We start from the raw sequence: 27,336 nt of genomic DNA on the forward strand, positions 1-27,336 counted from the left end.
AATCTTGCCTTCATTATTTTTATACATCTATACAAAATTCATGTGTAACAATAGTAAAATGAAAGTGAAACATAATATTCTTAGTAGTATCATACTTTACGCTTTTTTAATTACAATCGTGTTTGAAGAAAAGCGGTACCTGAAACTAATTACAAAACTTTAAAAAAATAATGAAAGTCTTAAGTCTTTTTTAAAGTCCTTAAAAAAATAAAAAGTTATAATGGAGGCCATCATAATGCAAGACCACAAGAGTGCGATTGTAAAAGCAACGGTTTTGGGTTCGATTCCCACTTGGGAGGATTGAATATTTATTATATTTCTTTCCTCGCTTTGGTAGTAAAGCAAAGCGCGTGAGTGGAGTTCCGCCACTCAACTCTCAATGCCTCGAGAATCCGGTGAAGAGTGGGCAATGTAGTTCACACTTCACACATCATCCGAATCCCAACACTATCACTGATTTTAGTAGTATTACTAAGAGTAAATGAACGTTTATTATATTACGATAATTATTTCATGTACGAACGAATATAATTATATAAATATTAATTTAAAAAAAACAATTCATGGCAATTCATGATAATAGAGCTTGATATTTTCTTATATCATATGAAAATTAAATATTGCAAAAGATTAATAATATCAAAATTTATAAGCGTTTTGAATCTTTTTTCAATTATAATGTTATGCTGTTGACCCAGCTGTCCTATAACGTTACGGGGGAAATAAAAAGATGATAAAAATTATCGATACTAAGTTGGCGGAATTTAAGTATCGATAATTGTTCGATTCCGGTTTCGATGTACAATTCGAACTCGGATTTTGGCGTCACTGTTTCATGTTTGACATATTGTTTTTGTAATCTATGTTTACGCAGAATTGCAGGTTATAATTGGTTATAATTCTCTGTTATTCTGCAGAATAATATAAAATCATCAAATTAAAAACTGTGAGATATTACGACAACAAAATGATTTAGACTATTTTTTTATGTAGTTTTACTTATGAGAATCTTGTAACTGAACTCAGAATATTGTTAAAATCTATTGGTATTTATAAGTGAAATATAAATGAGTTCTTATTTTCGTACTTTACAACCGTATACAAAATGAGTTCTCGAAATTTATCTAAAAGAGAACTCGAAGAATTACGTAAAAAAGAGGAAGAAGAAGCAGCTGCTCATGTAAGACTCTCTTTATAATTACTTCATACAGTGATTTGGTCTATTGGATTTGCTTTGATAAGTAAATTCATTACATAAAATAAATATGTTGTATTTATTTTTATTTAGTAAATAAATGTAGTACTAACGACAAATTATAAACAGTTTTGATCTACCTCTAAGGTTCTATGATGGATGAACTTATTCATAACTTTATATTTTCATTAATAAATTCCTACAAATATAAATACTTAAAATGAACAAAATTATAATCTACGGGGGATATTTAACATTACTTTTTCTAGGTATTTAAAGAGTTTGTGGAAACATTCCAAGAAGTACCTAGTACTACATCTAAAGTTTGGGTGAAGGCTGGTACATATGATGCTGGCGCTAGGAGTAAGTAATTTTTAGTGATATAAATAAATATTAAGCATGCCATAATAAAAAGAACAGAACAGAACAAATATTAATCATTTGAAAGTATAATTAAACGATAAATTGCTATAATATACATACATATGAATGTAAAACTTTTGATAAAACTCACTCTCTGGTAAGAAGGCAAAATGTCTCAACACATTCAGCATTGAAAATGTTGCAAAAGGTGGGATATGGAGTGCTTATCAACAGTAGGTACTTGTTGCATACCCTGCTATATGTGGGATAGAGCATAACATTAAAAAAGCCTGTTTTATGTATAATGTAAATAAAAATAGCTATAATTATAGACTAATGAATTTGAGATATTTATATCTTATTCATATTAATAATATTTGATTTATATCATAAAATAGAATTTAAAATTGGAAAATATTTTCAAATATGTATAATATACATATATAATAAACATTTTTATTGCCAGAGGAAGATACATCAGAGCGTGGCAAATTATACAAGCCAATCTCACGATTGGAAGAGAAGCGCACAACTACGGAAGCTGATGTAGTCAGAAGTCTTGCACTTAGATCAGAGCCTATGGGAAGAAATATAGGCAGAAACAAGAAAACAGGAGATAAAAAGAAAAGTAATTTGGAACTTTTTAAGGAAGAACTAAGACAGTAAGTCATTTTGATATCTGGTTAAAATAAGCAGAACATTGTGATATAGGTGTTCGTGGTTTCAATTTTCACTCAGGGGAATGAATTATTTCCATTTCACCTCTCTGTTAAGACTGAGCATTGTGTTGAGTTCTTACACCCAATACATAATGGGGTTCGAAAGACTTGACATTTTTTAAGAGTACTATTTTTAAAAAATCCTGGTGGTAAAAAGTTTCCTACTGTTTTTTATTGAAAGTAGGATATTTTTGTAATACAGAATGTTTAGTCATAAATATAAGCAAATATCCAATTTATGACTTTAATATTTTTTGACTATTTCATTTTAGAATCCAAGAAGAAAGATCAGAGCGTCACAAATTCAAGAATGTACTGCGTGACCGTGGGGTCGTGGGCACAGAGCCCCCAATTGATACAATACCAGATGTAGGCTCTTATGATACCGGCGATCCTAACACTACTAATTTGTACCTTGGGAATTTGAATCCAAAAGTAAGATATAACTTTTATATGTACAAAGTTTGACTCACTCAAGTAAATGAAATAATTAATATTTTCGTTTCCTTGCTCTGAAAGTGAGGCGAAGTGTGGCGTTAGGTTCCATCACTCAACTTGCATTGCCTTGAGAATTTGGCGGCCAGAAAACTGCTTACACCAGTTTATTTGATTATTTTCAGAGATAGATATGTTTGTTTGAATATGTACAGCACAATGTCATCTATAAACCTAACAGAGAAGTCAGCCTTGTACTTTTTAGTCGAAATATGATTATTAATCTAGCAAGTTTAGTTTGATCATACTTACGTTTGTACTGTCTAAAGTTTTACTTTTTTAGACAATGTATATATAATTGGAACGTAATAAAAAAAATGTATGTAAAATTGGACAAACAAATATACATAGCTCGATTGCATGGGCATAGTTTGATGGGAGCGTGTGGCTTAGTGGTCACATCGCTTCAACGATTTTTAAGAGGCGTTGATTCAAATCCTGCTATGTTAAAATTTTAATATTTTCTAAAAAGTGCCACTCTTTACTAAAATTCGAATAATATTTTAAAAATATTAAAAGTAACTTAACTTTTATTTTGGTATTATGTTAAAGATAACAGAACAACAACTAATGGAGATATTCGGTCGTCATGGACCTCTGGCCAGTATCAAGATAATGTGGCCGCGTTCAGACGAGGAGAAGGCGAGAGGAAGAAACTGTGGTTTTGTAGCTTTCATGTCGAGGAAAGACGGTGAGAGGGCGTTGAGGTGTATTAATGGTGAGCATTTAACTTAATTTTGTTTCGCCACAACAAATAAAATTGATAGATGTATGTATATTGTTATAATTTCTTATTATTAATTGTCATTTATAAAACATTCTTGATTCATCATTTCATTATTTTCATTTTTAATGAATTGTCATTATTTGGATTGCCGTTTACTTCGAAGGAGGCAATATTAGGATAATTTCGAATTTGGTTGGGTAGAAAGAATTCTGACAGTAGAGGTGAGTGTTAATACGCTACACGATGCTACTCAAGTCTTAGGCACTGTTCTGATCTTCTTGTTCTGCATCGAGACTTACTCTTATGTACGATAAATCTATAGAATCCTTAGTAGTTTTTGATCACAGTTATTTAATTTAAATCATAGGCAAAGAAATAATGAGCTACGAGATGAAGCTCGGGTGGGGTAAAGCGGTGGTAATACCACCTATACCTATCTATATCCCGCCTTCCCTACAGCAGCCTTGTAAGCCACCACCGCCTTCCGGACTGCCCTTTAATGCTCAACCACCCAAACATTTAGTTGGAAAGGTAGATACTTTATATTTTTTGTAGTTTATAAGTGTATTATGTCATCAAATAGGCTACGAGATGAAGCTGGTGTAAAGTGGTGGCGATGAATGAAGCAGCCCTTTAAACCACCACTCAACCACTTAAAAATTTAGTTGGAAGGTTTAGTTTAAGGGTGAGGATTGAAAGCATAACCATAAAATAAGGCGCTGTCCCAAAGCGTCACAATGACCTGTAATTAATAATGATGAGATCCATAACATAAAGGGAACAACTTATTTATAACTTTTGTCCATTTTAGATACCAAGAGTGCGACCAGGGGATCATTATCCAAACGACCCGGATGAACGACAGCACTATGAACAGGTTATATCTTCTACACATAGATTGTACAAATAAAATAATCAAATATTCTTGTTCTATGTAGTATATTTCAAGTCTTCTTTATTTCTATGCATTTCCAGATTTTATCACAATCTATTGTCAAAGTAGTCATACCTACGGAAAGGTAAGTCATATTTGAAATTGACATACAAGTATAGTCAATATTTAAATTTATTAAACAAATTCTAAAAATAACCATCTATCTATGTTATTTTAGAAACATCCTAATGTTAATACATCGTATGGTGGAATTTGTGATTCGCGAAGGTCCAATGTTCGAAGCCATCATTATGAATAAGGAAATGAGCAATCCATACTTTCGATTTCTTTTCGAAAATCAGTCCCCTGCCCATATATACTACAGGTGGAAATTATTTTCAATGTTGCAAGGAGATACGCCCAAGCAGTGGAATTTGGAAGATTTTAGGATGTTTAAAGGTTATATAATATATATAAATATAAGATAAAGATAAAAACAAGTTTTTGTCAACTTACGCTTAAAATAAAATTTATTAGGAACAAAAATAGGAACACAGATTGGGACATTGGCAATTAAGTTATTAAAGACAAATTATTGTTCCAAACATACAAAAAAAAAAAAGATATTTACAGTAATTATAAATGTTGCATTAAAACTATCTGTGCCCCAATAAAATATTCCCCCATTAAATTTTATATTTGAAAGAAGGTAAAATATTTATAAAATATTAATGTTATATATTAAACAGTTTTTGATTTGGGAAAAATGTACCTAATTTTAATTCTATAAAATTTACTGTCTGTAATATTTAAGTCTATCTATTTATTGGACCTTAAATCAGGTGGATCAGTATGGCGTCCGCCGGTAATGAACCTCTACACCGCTGGCATGCCTGACGAATTGGTAGAGGAAGAAGACGCCAAAGAAAACATTAGAGGCACTTTGTCTAATAAGTAAGTTTTATTGTAATATTAAAAAAATCATATTTAATATAAACAAAAAAGTAAACTTTTCTGTTTTTTCTTAAATAGTATATTGGTTGTTTAACCCTTATTTGAGAAAATGAGTTATGTAATTTTTTCTACTCTGGTAGAGAATACAGTATTTAAGCGGTGTTAAGACACTGTATCCTTTCCATTCGGAGTTAGACAGTACTTATTGTTTACCTCTGCCTGTCCTTTAAAATATGGAATTAGAAATTGAAAAAATATTCCTATTAACTTAATATTACTGATTTTTAATACTGACAAACATGTTTCCTTCCAGCCAACGAGATCGCCTCGAAGAAATAATACGCGCTTTAACTCCTGCCCGCCGCAGTATAGGCGAGGCCATGGCATGGTGCCTGGAGCACGCGGAGGCCGCGGGAGAGGTCGCCGCCTGCCTAGCCGAGTCCCTCGCGCAACCACGCACACCGCCTCCTCGACGCGTGGCGCGCTTATATCTAGTGTCCGATATACTGCACAATGCACAGGCGAAGTTAACGAATGCCAGTGCTTATAGGGCTGCGTGAGTGTCGACTTTTTTCTAAATAGTTAGTCAGAATTTTCAGAGAAGAATAAAAACCGAATTGTTTTGACTTTTTGTATCTGTAAGAACTATGAAGAAAAAAAATATTAAAATTATGGAGCTGCGTGAGTATTGAGTGTTGAGTTTATATAAAGGCTATGTAATGCGTCTGCATACATGATTCTATAGACATTATAGTATCATCTACCGCGAAATATGCTGTATCTTGTTTCTATTTTCCAGATAGGAAATACTAAATGTGTTTATTCAATGTAAGATTAATAGACGTCATAAAACTTCTATAGTATAAATTAGTAATGAAATAAAACAATATCCAGTAACTTGCTAAGGCAATCGCGGCTTAATGGAGAATACAGTTTCTGTCTGTGTCGAGCAGGTTCCAGGTGCGACTGCTGGACATGATGCGGTCGTGCCACTTGGCGTGGGCGCGCACGTCGTCGCGCATGCAGCAGGAGGGGTTCCGCGCGCGCGTCACGCGTATCCTGCAGGCGTGGGCCGACTGGGCAGTGTACCCCACTGACCTGCTGGTTGCTGCCAACGACGCCTTCCTAGGGCAGACGCCTACGCTCGTGGGGGTGCGGGAATTCTGTTTTATACTAAAAAACAAATTACATGTTTCATCTTTTGAACGCCAAATAAATTTGTTACCGGTTTACTAAAGTTAATATCTCATACCTCAGAAAGACCGACAGAAATATGTCAGGGTTTTTTTCAATTACTATGTACGGTATATTCGAAAACTAAGTGAATTTAATTTTTTCTCAAAAAAAACCATCGATTGTACGATGTCAATATAATACACTTGTGCCAGTGTTTCTTCCAAGCTGATATACAGTTTTCGATATGTCCCTAAGCTCCCTCTACGATTAGGTTTTTATCTCTCTCTCTATATAAGAAAAAAAATATCTAAAATCGTACACGTACGCTACAGGGCTAAGTAGTATCGAAATTTATAATTTTTTGAACACACTTAGTATGTATTTGCTCTAATTGAATATATTTTACCCACTTATGCCCCAGTCATTTTAAACATACATGTATTTTAATAATTCAATATACCTCTACACAGGAAGACGAATCCCGTCCAGATAACGAGAACACAGACAGTCAACTTGATGGTACGGTTTCCCCCTCGGGCTCGACAGCATCAGGAGGTTCAGCCGGTTCAGGAGGTTCCGGGGGCTCTGGTCCCCTAGACGGTGCAGCCTTACGGCGACTTGCGGAACAGAGGCCTGTGCAAGCCACTGTACATGCTGATATTAGTGATATTGATGGCATACCTGGTGAGTACTAACTCAATAAATTTTTACTCACTAATACTGTGATTTGTATGAACTCCAACTTAATACTATATATAATATAAACTATGACTCTGAGCCATATCAGTTCCTATTGTGTCACACCTACTGTAGTCACTGTAGTCATTGATACTTATGATGCTGATAGGCTTTGATATGTTAATGATTATTATTGTCTTTTTCTTTTTTATTAAATTGAATATAGCAGTTTTGACATGACATACACACCGTCACGTAGTAGTTTATTTTCAAATATCGTAAGTCAGTCGCAATAAAAATACATTTCGTCAATATTTTCTTATTTTGATATATTTTGTTCTACCAGTCGACGAAGACATAGACGGTATACCACTCGACCCGGACGCGGACGACGGTGATGCAGAGGAGCGCAGCGTGGCCGGCTTCGTGCCCTCGCGCTGGGAGAGTGTCGAACCCGCTGCCGAGTCCACGATCGTTGAGGATTATGTTGAGAGGTAGGGGGAGTGTTGGTTGAAGCTTGCAGTTTTAGTTGCTTATATTTATTTAAGATATATGTTTATATTATAATTAGATACGAAGACAAAGCGCGTTTCTGTTCTCTTTTTTCGGCCTCACGTCTATTAGCCAGAAAGAACGGAGCGTCAAACGTCGCTGTCACCACACCGCTGTTGCTGTCGCCTGTCACACATCCTCTCGACGTTCCTAAACCACCTAATTACTTTGACACGTCGTTCTTGCCACGTCACAATGTTAATAAAGAAGAATATCTACATATCCTACGAAAAGGAAGCATCTCCACAGCATACATTTTTTTTCCATATTTCTGCTGTATTACACGTTTCTCTGTCATATAACAGCATCGGTACCATGGTTCTTGTCCTTCTCCGTCTTTCCTAAAGACCTTTTCGCTTATAGTGTAGGTATAACGGCAGTAGGGTTTTTCTGGCTCTACCTTTACAATCACTTATAAATATAAATGCAACATTCAACTTAAATTTTGTAAACTATAGCTTTATTAATTACAACTCAATTGATATATTTGTGTTGGTTAATATTGAAATTAACTATTTATGTTATACTTACATCGTAAGCAATGTCTTTGTTTCAAAGTACAAAACTACATAGAGTAGTTGTTATACGTGATAACAGATGGCGCTGTTCAATTTATCGTGCGTGGTGAATCGCGCTGGCAAGATTATCTAGCGAAACATGACGACCCAAAACAACCGCGCGACAAGCATACTTACCTGGCGTAGGGGACACCGTGATCACAAAGGCGGTTCCCCCAGAGCGAGGCCCCTCCATTGCACTGCGGTGGGGTTGACCTCTGCGATTATCCCTAATGCGGATAACTCGGACGCGTAATTTTTGGTAGTGGGGACTGCGTACGCGCCGTCCCCCTTTAATTTCATATAGTCATATCAATTTTATAAGTTATAGACATGTCCAATGTTTTATATAGTTTATATTAGGCTTGTGTCGATCGGTCAAACTCATATGATTCGTCGACAATTTTATTATTTGTATAGATTATTTTTCAATAACGAATACTAAATGTAATTTTCATGCATCATATCCTAACAGAACAGAACCTCAATCACCACCGCGTGAGACCAGCGACACTCGCGACACACGAGACACTCGCGACACCCGCGACAATCGCGAGGCGTCTCTCCGCCGCGAGACACTTCGCGACATCGAAGTGCGAGTACTGAAGTATGCGGACGAGTTGGAAACGGGAGCCCGCACCCTACGGCCGGGGCTCGCCGCACAGACGCAAATACAACATTATAGACGAAAGCTCATTAAAAAGGTGGGTTGATAGTATAGATCTAATACTGAAATTGCAGGCCTACTTGACAGAATCCATTTTTTGCATTTCCCAAAGCGCAGCGTTAAGTTCTTCAACTCAATACGGAATGTCTCGAAAATTGGTTGATGCGTGCCTTTCCCGCTAAAAAAATATTAAATATTTATTAATATTTTAAAAATATATTAACAGGCACTTAAAGAGGCAAAGGACCAAAAAGAAGAAGAAGGATCACCTAGTGCAGCCACCACAACCAGTGTTTTAGACGACGATGCCTTTTCATCGACCTCGCGCAAGTCCAAAAAGTCTAGGGAGCCCACATTGTCACCACCGCCTAAGAGGTCTAGGCATACGTATGTAGTATTTTTGTTTATTTAAATAACATATGTCCACATCTTTGTCAGTATGGTCTATGTAACGATCAGAAGGAAAAATCCCCTTTTATCGTTTTATCTCACTTTACGCCATCACAAACGATTGATCGATTGGTTATTTTATAAACAACATAACTGTCGTCAACAATAGCGGTACATAGTGGCGAATCCATTTGCTTATAAATCACTTCCTGCAGTTAGATATATAGCTTCTTTATGCTTATGCAATCCTGATACATGAATGTAATATTTTTAGTTAAATTGTGGGGCTGTTAAAATATGTTCCTAGGAACTAGGAATCTAGTATTAAGACACCTCGTCTTCATTAATACACTTCTGTTCTCCGAAAATATTAAATATTTAATTTCCAGGTATACATAGGTTAGAAAATTAAATCAAAATAACAGTCACAGGCAGGCGTACAGTCTTATGCATTCGAAGTTAGATCTTTACTAAGAAGGCCTCTTAGTTTGCATTCTGCTTTATACAAACTAGCTTTTTTGTGGATTGCCTCTGTATTAAAGTTGTAAGATGAATGCTTTCTAATATGTTTTTATTAATTGAATGAATCTGTGCAAGAAAATTTTGCCATGTTAATTTTGTTGCGTATATTTTGTTTAAAAAATTTAATTGTAATATTTTTATAGAATTAACTTGATATTCTTACTTAACTTTTTTAATTTTCAAAATTATATCTTATTATCAAATATTTTCTTGCATAATCATCTATAATCGTGAGGATAAATAATAAATTTCTACATAACCTACTATTGTTACAGGGAGAGAAAATCGAGGTCACGATCAAGGTCACGTGAACGTGAAAGAGACCGATCTCGGGAGCGGGATAGGGAGAGAGAACGTGAACGTGAGCGAGAAAGGGATAGAGAACGAGAGCGGGAAAGAGAAAGGGATAGACGAAGGCGATCGCCTGCCACGCCTCCACACCACAGGAAACACGCGAAACACTCTAAATACAAATACTGACAGTTAATGGACGCTTTTTTTATGTAAGAATATATATTTAAGAGTATGTATTGTCGTGTTTCAACGTATATATATTTAAATATATTTCGTAACCGGAGTTAGCTTTCTTTTTATTATTAGTAACATGTCTTATTTAACACTAAACTGATTTTCTTTTACTACAAATCTTTTTCAAAAAAGAGCGAAAAATGTTTCGAACTTTTCTCTAATAACACGTGTTAGCAAGTCACAAGTATTAGTTGAGGGTCGGCACATTGGCTTTTTACTGTAGAATATGATAGTTTATTGGATAGTTGATTTACAAATGGCTAGAAAGAATAAAAATTCATCGGCAAATGATGTGATTATATGGTAATAAGAAATAAAAAATCATTACATAAAAACGAAATTTATTTAAAATTAACTTAATAACAATATGTAAATTGCAAAATAATTCGATGAAGACATACGTACATAAAATTTCATATTCCAAATTAATCTAGTTTTGACCAAAAAATACCAGATAAAATAATAATATAATAAAATACATTTTTCTAATTTCATTGAAGTTTAAAATACACAAGAAATTTAAAACATTGCACTGTTATTAAAAAGTAATAAAATATATCAGTGACTCTGACTATGTGACTATTAAGAAATATTTGCACCGATAATACGAAATTGAGATTCAACATTATAAATTCATAAAGTATCAATTTTCACTCCACAGATAACACAATAAAAATGTAAAGAAACACACATTCACACAATAAAAAGAAATGTTAATACTAAATATCCCGAGATCGAGGCCTTCGTGGTTCGACGACATAGCTGGCTGTAAACGCGACGTTTAGGGGTACGATTCCCACTCTAATAATAAAGGGTAATAAATAATTTTATTTATCTGCTCTGGTGACAAGACTAAGTTTGACATTAAGTTCCGCCTCTCAATACGCTGTGGCTCGAAAATTAGGCGGCGCCTGGGGAACAGTGTGTTAACACTAGGTTCTCTTCTCATAGTCCCTATTTGCGGGATACGAGTCTCGAGTTAAAGAGAAGCTTTGCAACTCTACATAGAAATAAAATATCTCGCGACACTAAATAGTAACGTTTGCATAAACATTTATTAGCTAAAACATTCTCATAGCCTCAGTTCTTGCGAACAAAACAATAAGAGGTACAGAATTATAATACTGAAAAGAATCTTAAATATAGCCTTAATTTAAAATGTATGATAAAAAAGTGGTTGTATATTAATAGGGATGTTGACAGAGTTTGATAGAAATAAATAAAATTAATAAAAAAACTTTTTTCAATATTCCCAAATGAACATAATTTGTGACTTCACAACCCACAATATAAATATAATTGTAAAATTTTATACATAAAAAAATTAAACGTCTACATCCCTATTATATACAGTATCATTGTAAAGAAATATTTAAAATTAACGTATGCATGTCTGACGTATGTATATAGTTTGTGTCACAGTGTACCCGTAGCACAGGAATGTATAAAAATATAATTGATCGATTAATCACAGACTATATGTTACATAAATGACATGAATATTGCGTTATATTATTACTTTGTGACCGTAGCAAGAGCTCTGACAGTTACTGTACTACAGAATTGTATAGCAAAATGAAAAGACCGTTGCGGCGCAGTGGCACAGCGCCTGACTGTAAATACAACGGATGTGGTCGATTCGCACTGGGGGAAATGAATTATTTTTATTTCCTCGCTGGTAAAAAGATAAAGCGCGCCGTTGATTTCTACCACTCAATACGCAAATAAAAAAAATAATAAAAAAATGTATTAAAAGGTAGGACCTTATAACTAGTCGCTCCATTTACATATTTGACGATCACATTAAAACGTAATTTCATTATTTTAAATTCTATAACTCAAGCATAATTCATCATTAAAATATATCAATTACAAGTATCTACCAAAGCTCTTTATATGATCACTTGAATATAAATGACTAAATTACATTTAATAAGTAACTTTGAATAAGCTAAGCGATGATGGACTACACAATAAAAAAGTAATATAAAGAACTTTTCCTGTTAACTGTTGTCTTAATTAAGAACTAAAATAAATGTGTGAGAACATAGAATAGTATGTGATGATTGAAGACAGATAATAAAAATCTGTTCATAAATTAGAAAAAATATTCTGAGTATGACCTTAACATAATTATAGAAAAAACTGTATAGTCATAAATGAAACATTCAAAATGTGCGTCTTTTGGCAATAATACATTGGCATATACTACGGAGTTTCATAAGTCTTGCTACTCGATTACATTTGTCTAACAACTATGAAGCTAAGGCGCTTGTATACTAAAAGCAATACAGTCGATATAAGAATAACACATTATTATCTGTTGAAGGCCATTTGTTGCGATATCTTACGGCTGTTACTTATGCTATTTTAGACACTAAAGACGCTTTTAAATGGAGATTAAATTATTTTGATTATTCATAAGAATAAAATTACATTTGAAAGAAATAAGGATTGAATTTTTTGTTTCTAATATTATGCTTGAACTGAGTTACGATTTTGCAGTCATTTAATTCTATGAAAAATAACCCAAATTTAACATTTTATTCTTATTACGTATTATTTTTTTGAAATATTCCTTATGAACAGATGAAAACTAGTAATACTTTCATTATAATATGATATGTTTACAAAAAATAGCCTATGATTTCGAATAATGGAATGCTCTTAATTTAACTAACCATTTGTGAAGATATATATATATTATAAATTAATTACTTACGTCTTTATGTTATTTAATTTATGTTGAAATAATAATAATTTGTGGTGTTTTTCTAAAATATTAAATTTCTTTCTACGTCCTCAGAACGATTTTCTTCTCTACAATTCAATTACTAATTCCTATAAAAACTACTATTATCTGTGGTCACGTTTATATTTTGTGACATTTTTTTACTTAAAAAATTACGATAGGAAAATTTTACCCCTATTTAAAACTTCTACTTACTTCTTTTATAGTTCTTTAGTTTTTTGATATATAATCTAGAAAACATTTCAATTAATTAAAATGTCACCGGCTTGTAATAAACATGTTAGATAGGTATCAAAAGTTATCAAAATGTATGTATGAAAGTCTAATATACTGTGACCACAGAGTTTTAAAAACTTTCAACCGTTTAAAAACTACGATGTACCTACACTTTTAGTTTAATGTTACGTAGTTTTAGTTTTGAAAATAAAGACTTTTTAATTCATAGTATAAAATTTATGTCTTTTATAAAGGAGGGTCACAATTTAGAGTTTATACTATAATGATAGTCTTACTATGAACTAATTTTGACATATGATTAGTAAAAGATAATAGTTTTATTAGACGTTTAAATGTTCCTCCATTTTTCTTTATAACAGCTTATAAAATTATTTAATAAAAAAAATGCACTTTGAACTAATTTTTGTTTTTCGACATCTTAGTTAAACACATTTTAAATAATTATAAAATAATTTTAACGAACATTTAAACACCTAACATTGGTATACATTTAGTTTATATTGCTATGCAAAAATAATATTTATTATATTTAGAGAATATTAATATTATTCAATTGATTATGAACCTTCGAATACACAACACTTTTTTGGATTTAAGCGATTTTTTAACATATAACATAACAAAATAACTGACGATAAAATGATTGACAATAAAATTATTTTAAAAGTATTATCCGATTATAAAGTATGTCGTGGACTAAATATGTGTTTATTAATTATTATTTATTCTTATAAATCAACAATTTATTCAGATCTACTTCATAATCAATTTATAACTACATAAATGAAAAATTATACATATAATCTGCTATTTGTACATTGAAAGGTTCAATTATTTTTATATAGACCTTTAAATGATTCACTGCTTACTTTTATTCTCCTTCAGTTAGTAACATACATCTACATATAATGCATGATGATGATGATGATGATATATCGCTTTCGTAAATAAAAAAATATGCTTATTTCCATTAGACGATGTACATACTTATGTCCATATATATTTTATCATGATATTGCTAACATTCAAGGCCATATAGTTATAATCAAGGGGTGTCACCGCCAGGCGCGACGCGGCGAGCGCGGGGGGGACGCCCCCTCGCCCGGTCACCGTGAACGGATTTGCCAGCAACGGACACGACCGGAGCTGGAAAATAGATTATAGATATATATAGATATATGTCTTATTAGAATAGCTATAGGTAAAGATATATTATAATACTTTTATTATAGGTACTATAGGGGTCTTTTAGGTATATGTAATTCGTTTTCTTTACGCCATCTTGTTGGATTGATAGTTTTTTTTATTATAAGTAGTAGTAAATCTTTCAAATATTTAACCTATGATAAACTTATAAACTAGAACAAACTATTTGTTCCATTTATTATAAAAAAATCGATTGATGAAGGTCAATTAAACTATTTATTTTACTCAAATCCATTGACAGAAATGTTTAGTCGTCTCAATGAAATAAATAGCTTATTTAACCTTCACAAAGAAAAAAAAACAGCTTATATTCGTGAAAAAATCAAAAAAACCGAAGATTCACGCAACTTTGAAAAAACGGTTGCTCTAACATCTACAACGAACACTAAATCTAGAAAAGGAAAAAATATTATAAAGTAACACGAGAAGAATGTGTCGTGATTAGTAAGTACTACATCGAAAGCTCGTGGAGGAACAAAACTGTTAGTCACACAAAAGAAAAAGACTCATAGAAAAAAGTTCTAATAAAAATAGAAAAATGGGTATCTGACATGATATAAAAGATTAAATCTTTTAACATAAATAAAAAAAATATTATACAGGTATTACATAGATACAAACATAGATTAGTGCAATTATCGATATAAAAAAACATTTAATAAAAATACATCATTGTAGTGCATCCCTACCTTCTAAAACAAAATATTTATTTATAATATTAAGATTTTGTATGAAAAAATTGTATTTTATTATTATTCAATTAATAATAAATAAACTCTCTAACTAATTAATAATTAGTATATTGTATATGTATCCAATGACTATTATTGTTATATTTTGTTCTGATTTTAATATTTTTATTGAACAAGAACAAGTAAACAGAAACGAAGACAAAAAAGATAAAAACAGTCTAAAAGTCAAATACCCGAAGCTAAGCGTACATTTGCCGTTAATGACAGTGGTGAAGCGGCGACGACGCGTGCAAGCTGAGGGGGCAAACGACCAATACTCACCGAGATTCAATTTTGTTGATAACATGTAATTATGTACCAATGCGTCAAGCGTGAATGTTTGCAATTAAGAAATATTGTATGTATGTGACAAGATGAAAATATTACTTAACTTTATGATGAAAATGTATTTAATTGCCAAATTATATTTTAACGCTGGATTTTCTTCTACCACTTACAGGAGGTTCGTAAAGATTAAAATTGTAATTTTTCAGAAGATTTGTACTTTAACACAAAATCTGTAAGGAAATTGCAAAAAGAAGATGCAGAGACTCAGTATCGAGTAATAGCTTACGTACCTCCAATAGATCTTTAATTATACAATAAAGAGCAATAAAGCACTCTTCAAAATACCATTACAAATAAATATTATAAAACAATATAAACTTTATTTTCATCTTGTGTAATGTGCTATATATGTGTGTGTTTATGTATGTGTATTGTATGTAGTTGTGTGTGTTTGTGTGTGCACCTGGGCTCAGGTCTCGACGAGGCGCCACGCGCGCACTTCGCCGCCGCTGCAACACACTCGCATGTTAACTCCACGGAGATTTCTTTTGTCATATATATATTTTATACTTAACAATTATTATACCAATGTCGTCGTCAGTCAATCGGTCAGTCAGCCATTACAGAGGAAAAGTGAGAGTTAGTATAACCAAATATATCAAGAATTTCAATATTTTTAAGAAAACGCAAAGTGAATAAATACAGTTTTAAAGAAAGAAGAGTCCTTTTTTTAAATATTTTAACTAAGGTGAGTAACAAACAGATATTGTATTAAATTACAGTTACTGTATTTTTATATAATATCTGTATTTCTTCTTTATACAAATGGCTTAATATAACGTGCTATTTTGGTTATTACACCGTTCGTACTCTTAGATTTACTTATGATTCTCTTTATTGGTCAGTCTGTTTACTTCTGTCAGTAAAATCTCAACTTTTTGACAGAAAACCTTATTTGTTATAAGAAAATTGATTTCAAATTAATTCGTATATTACTACGAAAAGGTGTTTCTGTAAAAATATAATATTATTTTTTTAACATAATTAAAATATATGGTGAATAATAGACAAAAGGTAACTTACCTTCCAGCAGTATAAAGTGCGTTTGTTTTCACACAAGCCGCCAAAGCTGCAGGTGCATCAGGCAAAGCCGCGGGCGGAGCTACTGGGCGTAGCGTAGGGCTCCACAAACGTAAGGCCTGGTCTCGTCCGCAACTCGCTAGGGCTGCGCCCCCTGTGCTTAGTGCTCCGACGGCGCAGAGACCAGTTACCCAGCCTTTGTGCGCGTTCATTACACTCTGTCGATGTAGTTATATGTCAAAATCAAATCAAAATATTGTTTTTAATGAACCTTAAAATTTTACACATGACATTTCAATAAATAAGTCTTTTATTAATATTTTTTTGTATTTATACGCATTTATTTTTTTAATAACATAGAGAAAATTCACAGAAATAAAGAAAAATAACAAACATTATTTCTGTCTATTTGTAAGTCATTGGAATTACGTAAATTAATATTCGCTAAACGCGAAAAGTTGCGATCCAAACCAATGAAAATGACGAAGAGGTGAATTTAAAACCAAAAAATCACAGCTAAGAATTAAGTTTTTAAAGTGTAGAGATACCTGGACATCTTTCATCTATAATTATTACTAATTAGTCATTAAACAATTAAAGTGCCACATACATGTGTAAGAGTATTATCAGTAAGAGACCAGCATTTTAAGCTCGAGTCTCGTGACGCGCTGTACAGCGCCGCCCCGCGCAGCACCAGCGCTTGCACGCCGTCGTAGTGCGGCGGCTCCAGAAGGCGACGGTTGCACGCTTCCCATGAACCTGGTTTATGTAACAAAAACAACGACTTGTAATTATTGTAAGTTTTATGCCAAGGAAATAATTAACTTGATACTATAAAATCTATTCTATGTACCAATACCAAATTTATACTTAAAAAGGGAACGTGGTGAAAGTTTTTTAAAACAACATATAAGTTATAACGTTATTTTTATTTTCTTTTGTTACAATTATCTCTTTATTTGCTAAAGTTCGTCTATTAGAGATTACTTGAAGCAATAAGACCGATTTTGCATACATCTTTGAAGCATATATTTTTCAGGCAGAAGGAACCTGGGAATCTAGTGTAAAGACATTTGTGTTTCCTACTATCCACCAAATTCTGGAGGCATTGCGTGTTGAGTGGCGGAATTCAACGTTTCTTTGCCTCGTTATCTACGCAACCTATTGAATTTACAGTCGCACTACCAGTCATGGCGCATTAGCACAGGCTAATGCGCCATGACTGGTCTCAAAATCAATCCAAGTAATAGTAACTATATACATAAGCTACTATAATTTAGTGATATATATATATCGTATTCACCGGTGGGCGGCGCGGCGAGCAGGTCCAGTACGCGCACGCAGTGGTCGCGGCTGCCCGTGGCGAGGCGGTCGCCGCGCACTCCCAGCCCCTCGCGTGCCACACACATGACGGCCGCCGCGTGCCCCGACCACGCCTTATACACGCACTCCAGCCTGCGGGACAGTGCGTAAGTGCTAGAGTATTAGCGTGTCTGTTTTTGTTGTGTGTACCAAACTCGTATTTGTCCAATTTTAATAAATAAAACTTAAACTAAACTAAATTACGAAGGTAGAACATTTTATGTTGAAAAACTTAAGTAAAAAATAAAATTGTAACTTCGAAAACATAGTTACATTAGAAAAACACTTACATTCGCAAATCCCACAACCTAAGTTTATCCGCGGCGGCCATGTACAGCCTATTGTGGGAAGCTAAAGAGATAGCCGTCACGGCAGCTTCACCACCTCGTACTGCGGCGTTGGGACCGTTTGCTCCTGACGACCTGGATGAAGTAAATGATGATAAAATATTATATAAGACTAGTGGACGCGCGCAGCTTCGCATGCTTATTTGCACCCTTAGGGGTGAATTCTAGAAAACCATGAAACACGTGTTCAATTAAATACTTTTAAAAATCTAAATTATAAATTTTATAAAAATCGGTGCCGATATAATTTTTGTTCCATACAAATTTTTAACCCCTATTTCACCCCTTTCGGGTTAAAACTTTTCAAAATCCCTTCTTAGTGGATGTCCAAATTACGAAAGTAAACATCTGTCTAAATTTCACGTTTCTACGCACAGCGGTTACGGCTGTGCGTGCGTCTTACCTCAGTCAGTGAGGACAAGTCCTTTTATATATGTAGATAAAGATATGGAAAACCTCTAGTATTATGCCACACTGTTTCCGACTTTCATCTTACTTTAAATATATGCTCACTGGGCAACGAAATTGAAAATTGCGCTGTTTTATTAGTATTTAAGAAAATAATACATTCGCTTACATGAAGAGCTTATAAGCATTGTTATTAATCAGGTACTGGTATAAATACTCTATAGTAATTACACTCCCACTCAAGCTCTAAGTCTAATTTATATAATTGCACAATTTTCATAAAATTAAAAGAAACAATAATTTCACATTATGAAAAAAAAAAAAAAGTTTTTTTAATAATAAGGTACAATATCCAAAAATATAATAGTTAAAAAATAATATTACAATATAAGTATCTATTGTGTATTGATTATTTTAGCTTCACGCCATATCCCGCTTACAGCAAGGTAAGCAGAAGGAATCTAATGCTAAGACATTCTTTTCCCCACGCACTGGTGAATTATTCAAGACATTTTGTGTTGAGTGCCGAAACTCAACGTAGCGCTTTATCTTGTTACTGGAGCAAGGAAATGAATATAGAACCCAAAACATGTTGGCAGGTATGTTTATTGCTTGAAATTGCCTGTTTCATTATAATAAAACTCACCACAAAACAGCATTAGGTCCGTTAGTCCTGGTATCAAACACTTTAACCGCCGCACCAGCTGCTGCCAGTACCACTCTTGAATCCTGACCCGTGGCGGAAGATTCAGAGGCTGCTAAGGCAACCACTCCGCCCCCGCACCACGCCCGCCACGCTTCCCTACCTGCTGTTAGGTCCCAGCCTCGGACTGTGCGATCTGATTCAAATAAAAGGAATATGTGTTAAATGATAGATAAATAATTAGTATTTTAGCATCTTATAAAGTATTAATCGGCAATTTAGAGAAATACTAATAGCAGAAATCGTTACTGTTTAACAACAATCTGAGGCAGACTTATATTTTAGAATTATATGCGTATATGTTTAAATTTTCTTACCCACACCCCCGCTGTACAGCGCGTGGGCGGTCGGGGCGAGAGAGAGCGCCGCGCCCACGTGGCCTTCTGCCACGTGAGTACACTGTAGCCACGAACTGCCCACACCACCACCTACGCTGGAACGCTACATTTCATGTAGCAAAAACACAGTGTAATGTAAGGAAGGGAACATCTTTAATATTCTAAATTATAAAAAAAAAACTTACTTTAAGCGTTATTTCTTTAACCGTTCCTTGAGGAGCTTGTTCAGGTGCAGCTCCAGTCAATCTTAAGAAGACATCATCATCTCTTGTCCTTCGCGCTGCACCAGGAGAAGCGGGCGGCGTTCCTTCGCCACCAGGCTCTCTAATAAAAATATTTATTAATAGTGAGCATAATAAGCATACGAGAAATTATATTTAAAGATAAAGGGATGATAAAAACATGTTACTGTTAAAAATTTATTACAATTAATATATTTTATAAGTTAATCCTGTAATAAAAATATATATTTCATAATAAAATATATATTTCATAATAAATTATATAAGTTTTAACACATACTAAAAATGTTAATTGTAACACGTAACAAACACTGGCTAAATATGTGTAAAGCAGTTTGAGTGAATGTAAAAAAAATGGCGCGATTATTAAAACCAAAGTAATGAGAACTATAAAATAAACACGTTATTACTATTAAGTTGCTACAGATGATTTAATATAATATGAAAAATGGATAAACGACACTAAAGCAATAAATGAGGAAATGTCACATACAAAATCTAAAAGGTACTTACAGTATAAAAAAATATCACACATTTATATCTATCTACTTCTAAAGAAATGCCTTCTACAAAGTGCACTTAAAAACTAATAGGTAAGTAATAATTCGTACATATATTACAATTCGTATTTGTAAACACTATTTTCTTTATTGGATGGAGTTTGTAATAAATAAGTCAATATAAAGTATAATAATACAAATTTAAGAAAATAAATATTTTGAAAAAAAATTATCCAAAAGTAGTAATAAGTGGAGCATTTGAGGTGTTTCTAATATACCATGCAAGTGCGGCCATGCGAGGATGCAAAACAAACACAAATGTATTGCTAATATTTTATTATGCTTATCTAAATACAGATTTTCGACTACAGCTGCCGGAACCATTAAAGCTAATGTTAATAATTTGTGACAAACGTTCTATACGGCCATGTTGATTGTTAATAAAAAAAGACAACAAAACCAAATGTTTTTCCGATTGAATTATATTTTAAGTACATACTGTAAACGACGACAGTTAGGTCTTTAATTTGCCATGTCTATGACGTTCCAATCGATACACAGAGTCTTTTATATATGATAATGCTATTGACAACATTTTAATACGGCAGAGATTGAACCTGCAGTCTTGCAGTTAGGTACATAACCTATTTAATGAAAAGCATGGGTGGGCATTAATTTTGTTTCAAAGTATAAGAAAATCAATCGAACATGGACACATCGCACGTATTAATTTATATTTGATAACGTATTATATTTTCTATATTTCTTTGGTTAGTTACTGACATATTTTATTTACAAAATATATTATTATTTTAAACCTATATACTTATAATATTATACACAATTCCAATATATTTGTATTATGCTTATTACAATAACCTTCAGAAAGATAAATAGGAATTTATTTACAAGGAATACAGCATGCAAATATTTGGAGCAGATCTTACAAATGATCCAATTTTTTTTCTTAAAATTTGCAAGGTTAGTGTAAAGACTGTTTAAACTAAACTATATTTTAGTGAATGCTATACGACTTTCTAATGGCTACACTAAAAAAGTTGATGTATGATCTTCATCAATGTAAAATATATTCACAAAAATTTAAGATTTGCCCATTTAGGTTTACAAACGACGATGTTTGTCTTTTAAATTAATAACTGGATAGAAAAAGTAACATATTTTTTGAGAAAAGTTCAATTATCTTAAAATATTTTTAAAACAACTGATTGCAAAATTATTGATCCAATTCAACATCGCAACTCGAAAACAAAAATTCAGCCAAAAAGCATTTACTGTCAAGTAAAACAACTCAGTACGATTAGTTTTTTGTGAAACGTATCCATAAGGGTTTGCAAGTTTTTGTTTCGCCGTCAGTCTTCCACTATCGAGAGGTCTGTGAGGAGGCTGCAAGCAACAGATCATGTCACGCCCGCGCCCTCCGCAATAATAATTTACTTTGTATTTGCAAGTACGTTTAAATGAAAAACACTAAATATAAATATCGTCGCTTTGGGTTCGACACAAATATTACAAAATTTGAATTTTGCAACTTGACCCTTTTTGCTACCAAAACGACGACAAATGTTTTTTTTTAATAACAAAGAAACATTTTGCTTCTGGTTAAAAAGTATCGCTTTATTGTGTCTAGTGTTTTAAAATGGGAAAGTTTCAAATCCTGCTGCGCAAAATATTTAATACCACAATTCACTAAGTACCGTCTATAAAAAAATACTTGCAAGCACAAAGCGATGGTACGTATGTGCTTAAGAAAGTCTAGATATATTTCTTGCAGTAAAAAATGTGACAAATGAATAGAACAAAACGTTCATAGATTCATTAGAGCTGTATCTAAATTACAAATTTAATTGTATTTTCTTTGTGCAATAAAGTGTTTATAAATAAATAAATAAATAAATTAAAATGAATGAAAGTTTTATTTAGTTCATTCCGATTTCGTATATTTAAGTTTAAACGAAACCTCGCAAATTATCGTACACATTTTTTTTGTACAAAAAATAAAAACACCCAAAAATACCAAACTACAAAATTGCACATAAACCCAAGCTTATTTATCATGCAGAGGCGAGGCGCGGGAGAACTACTCAAGCAAATCTACATATAAAATAACTTAAAAGATATTATATCAAAATAACCAAGAGATTTTATAATTGTAGCATGTAGTTTAAATTTAACTTTATTAATTATTTTGTTTAGTTAAATTTTGTTTTGAAAGATCAAAAGTATTTAGTCACAAGGTGTATATGAAGACAAGAATATATTTTTATTATTAATTAAAATATTTTGTATGTATTTGTTATGTCTGTTTATTTCGATCATCTACTTTTTTGGGATTAACTTGGATTAAGTCGCACCAATAGTAATATTTTTTAAATCAACATATGCCATAATAAGAAGGTATAGGACTATAAAGCAATATAAGTAATATATAAAAGCCAATGATAATACTTGGAAGAGATTGTATAGCTACTACTAAAACCAAGACTAATAAGACTAATAGTAAGACGCCCCACATAATTTATAAATATTCAATACTCTACTGGTATTTCTAACGTTATCGTAAACCAAACCATTTACTTACTATTAATAAATATGAAGCTATTGAATTGACTTCTTGATATATGGCGTTTCGAGCGTGCCAGTAATATGAAGCTATAAAGCTATAACATATGCGTGCAATGCGAGTCAAATGTCATTTGAAGGTCAAACAATATAATTTTGTTGAGTCACTTAATAATAAAAAAACTAATTTAACACAATTTCATAAAATAATTATAAAACAACTATTTCAAACCAGAATCGAAAAATGCACCCTAAGAATTAAAAAAAAAACAATAAGAAATGACTAATTTTAAACTATACGCAGAGTTTGAATTTATATTCATTCATTCTAACTGAATATCAAACCATCTATAATTGTCGGTGATGTAAATAAGGTCATTAAATTAATTATGGTCCATTTCTAAAGATTAACTGGAAGATCACTCTGTACTGTTCTAAAGACAACCTATCTGATTCACCTAAATGAATAACGTTTTTGAAAAAAACTTTATGTTTTTAATTGTAATAGAGTACAACATATAAAAACAATCGCTTCCAAGCATCACCAGTTCCACAAATGGGTATAAGCGTATAAATTTGTAGGATATACATACAAAGAAGCAGGTTTGGCTAGTGGCGGCTGTCGTCGTACTGCGCGCGGGCTTTCCGGCGCTCGACGTGTGGCTATGGGGGAAGCTAGCCCGATTGGTGTTAGACCACTGTAAGAAGGAAATGGTTTTAAATTTAATATATAAGTAAGTATATAACATTTTAAAATAAATAAATTAAAATTATATAGTTCGGACCGCTCATCAAAATCCAATAAAACTAAATCTACAAATACGTACTCGTATATTGTAAAATTGACGCAGACAGAGTTAGCTGGTATTTGAATAAAGATATTGATGTGACATCTTATACTAACCGTAAACTCCCAGGTGCACTAGGCACACGACTAAGAGGTGCAGGTCGTGGGCTAGTGGGCTCCACCATAGACTGTGTCATGGGATCCACTTCTCCCGTTCCTCCGCTATCGTCCCTTGAATATACTCCTAAGTCACGTAAGCGTACTGAACCGCGACGACCGCTGTTTTTGAAACAATATAAGTATATTCATTATTATTTCGAGTAATTTGGCTTTACTTCTATTATAAATATGTAACAGATAAAAATAGGATATCAACGTTAGTAACTGTTGTATTTTATTTTATGAGTTAAGTATAGACTTAATCATTTAAAATAAAACACAAGAACACTAATTAATCTCGATTATTTAAAGAATGTCTTAGGAAATAAGATTTTTTTTCATAAAAAGAAAATAATGAAAAGCTCAATAATTTTTAAATAGAAGTATATAAAACAATTCTCACGTATTTCTATGAAATGGCGAGTTTCTGTTGTCATCAGGCGGCGATGCGGGCGCGGTGTTGGATTCGCGGTGTCCTATGACAGGCGGCCGCACTTCTACCAACGCACTGTAATTAACAAGTTATGTTAAAATTTATTTGTTAATACCGCAAAACACTCTTTAATATAAATATTTCTTTAGATGTTACTAGGATATCCTCACACTATCATTATACAAAGGGAAGCTTTACAATAGTAAAATTGACGAGAATAGTTGAAACATATCATAAATGGTGTCACATGACATGCTAGCTACTAGCATACTCCTCAAAGGGTGGTCTTATCAATTTGGGAGTCATCAACTTTGAATTCTCATTTTTTTGCTTCATACTCAATGTTTATCATCCACTACAACAATGATTCGAATAATGTATTTTTTTTAAATATTACTAGAGTAACTCTTGTCTTTACACATAAGGAAACACTAAAAGCAACATTATCTAGTAATAGGCGAAACAGCCAGAAGATAGGTTAGGAACATTTTCATAAGTTATTAGGATAACTCCACACTCCACGGACTCCAACTCTACAATACACGAGAAAACATTGAAATCATTGTTACCTATCAATAGGTGATACAGATCGTGTGGAGGTGCCCGACGACACGTTGGCGAGTAGCGCCGCGATGGCCGCGGGGACTCCCCAAGGATTTAAATTCTGGTCTTCCGCTGCGCGGAGAGCACTCGCTGTTCTTTCTGATTTCTCTTCCAGCTGTGGATGTAGTTCATATTTTATTTAAATTTGATTAGTATTAATATTTATGTTAATATGCCATTTTGAGCGCATTATAACTAATTTTTCAACATATACAAATGTGTCAATGCCCTAATCGATTATAGAGTATTGTTGCTCTTTATTGCTTAAAGCAGGTGTGGTCCAAGTTTCATGCGCTATAACAGGCACAGTGCTATTAATAACAACTACACATTTTTTTTGAAAGAACTAAACTGCTGTTGATTTGTAATGGCCTCAACATCGTCACTGCATGGAGATGGGCGAGTACATCTTGCCCCTGAGTAACTTTTATGTATTGTATACGCGGGAAGAAAATAGTAAAAAGACAAAACATACTAAAATCAAATCTGCGCCAGCCATTTACAACTAAGTTCACCCATACCCACCTCCATGATCTGTGCGCGAGTGTCGGCGAGGTGCCTGCGCGCGCGTGCCGCTTCGTGCGCGTGCTGCAGCGCGGCCTGCGCCAGGCGCTCCGTCACGTGGCGCGCCGCCTCGCCCTCCACTAGCTGTAAGAGGCGAGGGAGCTCTGTTTCCTCGTTTTCTTCCTGTGGTTAAATTGTTATATTAGATATAAATGTAATAAATAGCCGCTTTGGTGGTAAAAAAAAATCAACCCACATATTAATTACTAATAGTACTGTACCAACCTCAATCTGCATAATCTGCGACTGCGTATCAGCAATGGCGTCTCTCAAGTAGTTTCTAAGTGCTGCTGCATCTGGTTCCGTCGATAGTGCAGTACGATCGCGTTGTCGTAGCTGGTATTCTAATGTAGCTTCCAATTCTCCTAGGGTGACCCTCGCAGCGCAGGCGCGAGATAACCAGCATTCGAGCTTGGACCAAAGTTCACGACCCAATATACGTTTGCGGGAACGATCTGTTTTATATATATTAACTATTATTATTTTCTTAATTCAGCAATTGTACAACGGTAGTAACATATACTATCATATAGTGTATAGTTTTATATCCTTAAATATGTGTTATATAACAAAACCTAATGCTGCACTGTTTCCATTTCGAGGCCATCGACGCACTAGCACAGGATCTATGTATTAATATAATTATTGTAAGTCTATCTACAATCGGAGAAATCATAAAAGTTATTTTTTAACTTCGCTCTGTAATCTCCACATAGCATGGTAGGCAGACGGAACATAGAGTTAAGACACTTTCTATCGAAATCTGGAGGCATTGCGTGTTGAATGGTGTTAAAATACATAACAATTCAAATAATATGTTTGTATTACTAACCATGTAAACGCCCAGCCGCCCGACTACTCAGTTTATCTCTATGACCACGTCTCAGTAATGATACTTCTTCTTGTTTTCTCTTCAGGACTTGCTCTTTTAACTTAGTTTCCGCCTCTAAACTTCTTATTAAATTTGCATTTCTTCGAGATTCTTTTCGCAGTTGGGCCACCTGTAGGATACATAATAACGACGTAAAAATAAGTAAATAAGAGGACGAAAGAAATAAAAAAATTCATTCTCGCAATTTTCTATAAAGTATCCTTTAGAAATATCGGCGAGTTGAGTTCCGCCTCTTAACACCTGGTGTCTCGACAATTGGGTAGAAAGTGCAGAAAGGAGTGTTTTTACATAGGTTCATTCTACCTTGCTGTACTATATTCTATTTGTGGGATCTAGCGAAAAGATTTAGTTGACATTTTCCAATAAACGCGAACAATAACAACATTACTTACTTCTTTGGCTCGAGCTGCTTCTGCTTGTGCATGCCGTTTAGATTCTGTCCTCATACGCTGAACCAGTTTCACCTTAAAATATAAATAAGCATATACATGATGTATAAAGTTATTTTAAAAATATTTGGGGCATTAAGGGTACAAACATAAATGAAAATATTTGATTTGTCATAGTTATGCCACATGGCAATATAACATTATTACTGAGGGATACACATACATTATAAAGAGTATAATTTGGACAAATCATTTTAATGTTACTTTAAATAATTATATTATAAATAAATTATCTATTAGGATATAAGAAAACTTCAAGATTGTTTGAGACCGGCACA

General features: G+C 33.3%; 2 protein-coding genes and 1 non-coding gene across 5 annotated transcripts in view; 2 read left to right on the plus strand and 1 right to left on the minus strand.

Moving 5' to 3' along the window:
* The first annotated feature begins 871 nt into the window (after positions 1-871).
* On the plus strand, positions 872-10,446 carry LOC146535447 (U2 snRNP-associated SURP motif-containing protein). The gene is made up of 17 exons (XM_085191557.1): positions 872-1,180; positions 1,465-1,558; positions 2,025-2,220; positions 2,550-2,712; positions 3,325-3,490; positions 3,867-4,030; positions 4,311-4,376; positions 4,475-4,518; positions 4,612-4,832; positions 5,216-5,327; positions 5,641-5,883; positions 6,281-6,479; positions 6,974-7,187; positions 7,528-7,675; positions 8,766-8,994; positions 9,184-9,344; positions 10,145-10,446. Exons 1-17 carry the CDS (start codon positions 1,106-1,108, stop codon positions 10,347-10,349), a joined length of 2,700 nt encoding a protein of 899 aa, XP_085047683.1. The 5' UTR covers positions 872-1,105; the 3' UTR covers positions 10,350-10,446.
* On the plus strand, positions 8,421-8,582 carry LOC146535448 (U1 spliceosomal RNA). The gene has a single exon (XR_014878392.1). It is a non-coding gene; the product is annotated as a U1 spliceosomal RNA (small nuclear RNA).
* A 275-nt stretch (positions 10,447-10,721) lies between the features above and the next one.
* The window catches only part of Klp31E (kinesin-like protein 31E), a 55,196-nt gene continuing 38,581 nt past the window's right edge, over positions 10,722-27,336 (minus strand). The window contains exons 13-29 of one of the 3 annotated variants that reach the window (XR_014878337.1): positions 27,002-27,073; positions 26,550-26,718; positions 25,943-26,172; positions 25,679-25,840; positions 25,120-25,268; positions 24,521-24,625; positions 24,076-24,237; positions 23,765-23,869; positions 20,035-20,173; positions 19,829-19,952; positions 19,455-19,647; positions 18,344-18,475; positions 17,995-18,146; positions 17,302-17,450; positions 16,695-16,909; positions 15,606-16,120; positions 10,722-14,532 (exon numbers count right to left, since the gene is read on the minus strand). Coding sequence is in view for 2 of the 3 variants with exons in the window: in XM_085191555.1 (XP_085047681.1) it covers positions 14,493-14,532; positions 16,695-16,909; positions 17,302-17,450; positions 17,995-18,146; positions 18,344-18,475; positions 19,455-19,647; positions 19,829-19,952; positions 20,035-20,173; positions 23,765-23,869; positions 24,076-24,237; positions 24,521-24,625; positions 25,120-25,268; positions 25,679-25,840; positions 25,943-26,172; positions 26,550-26,718; positions 27,002-27,073 (2,298 nt within the window). In the remaining variant the exon portion in view is untranslated. Of the gene's footprint in view, positions 14,533-15,605; positions 16,121-16,690; positions 16,910-17,301; positions 17,451-17,994; positions 18,147-18,343; positions 18,476-19,454; positions 19,648-19,828; positions 19,953-20,034; positions 20,174-23,764; positions 23,870-24,075; positions 24,238-24,520; positions 24,626-25,119; positions 25,269-25,678; positions 25,841-25,942; positions 26,173-26,549; positions 26,719-27,001; positions 27,074-27,336 lie in introns of those variants that run through there. The other 2 variants (XM_085191555.1, XM_085191556.1) reach the window with 2 other exon arrangements.

The sequence above is a fragment of the Heliconius melpomene genome, chromosome 10 (assembly GCF_056956725.1).
Source record: "Heliconius melpomene rosina isolate 202511_hmr_F chromosome 10, ASM5695672v1, whole genome shotgun sequence".
NCBI classification, from domain to species: Eukaryota; Metazoa; Arthropoda; class Insecta; order Lepidoptera; family Nymphalidae; genus Heliconius; species Heliconius melpomene.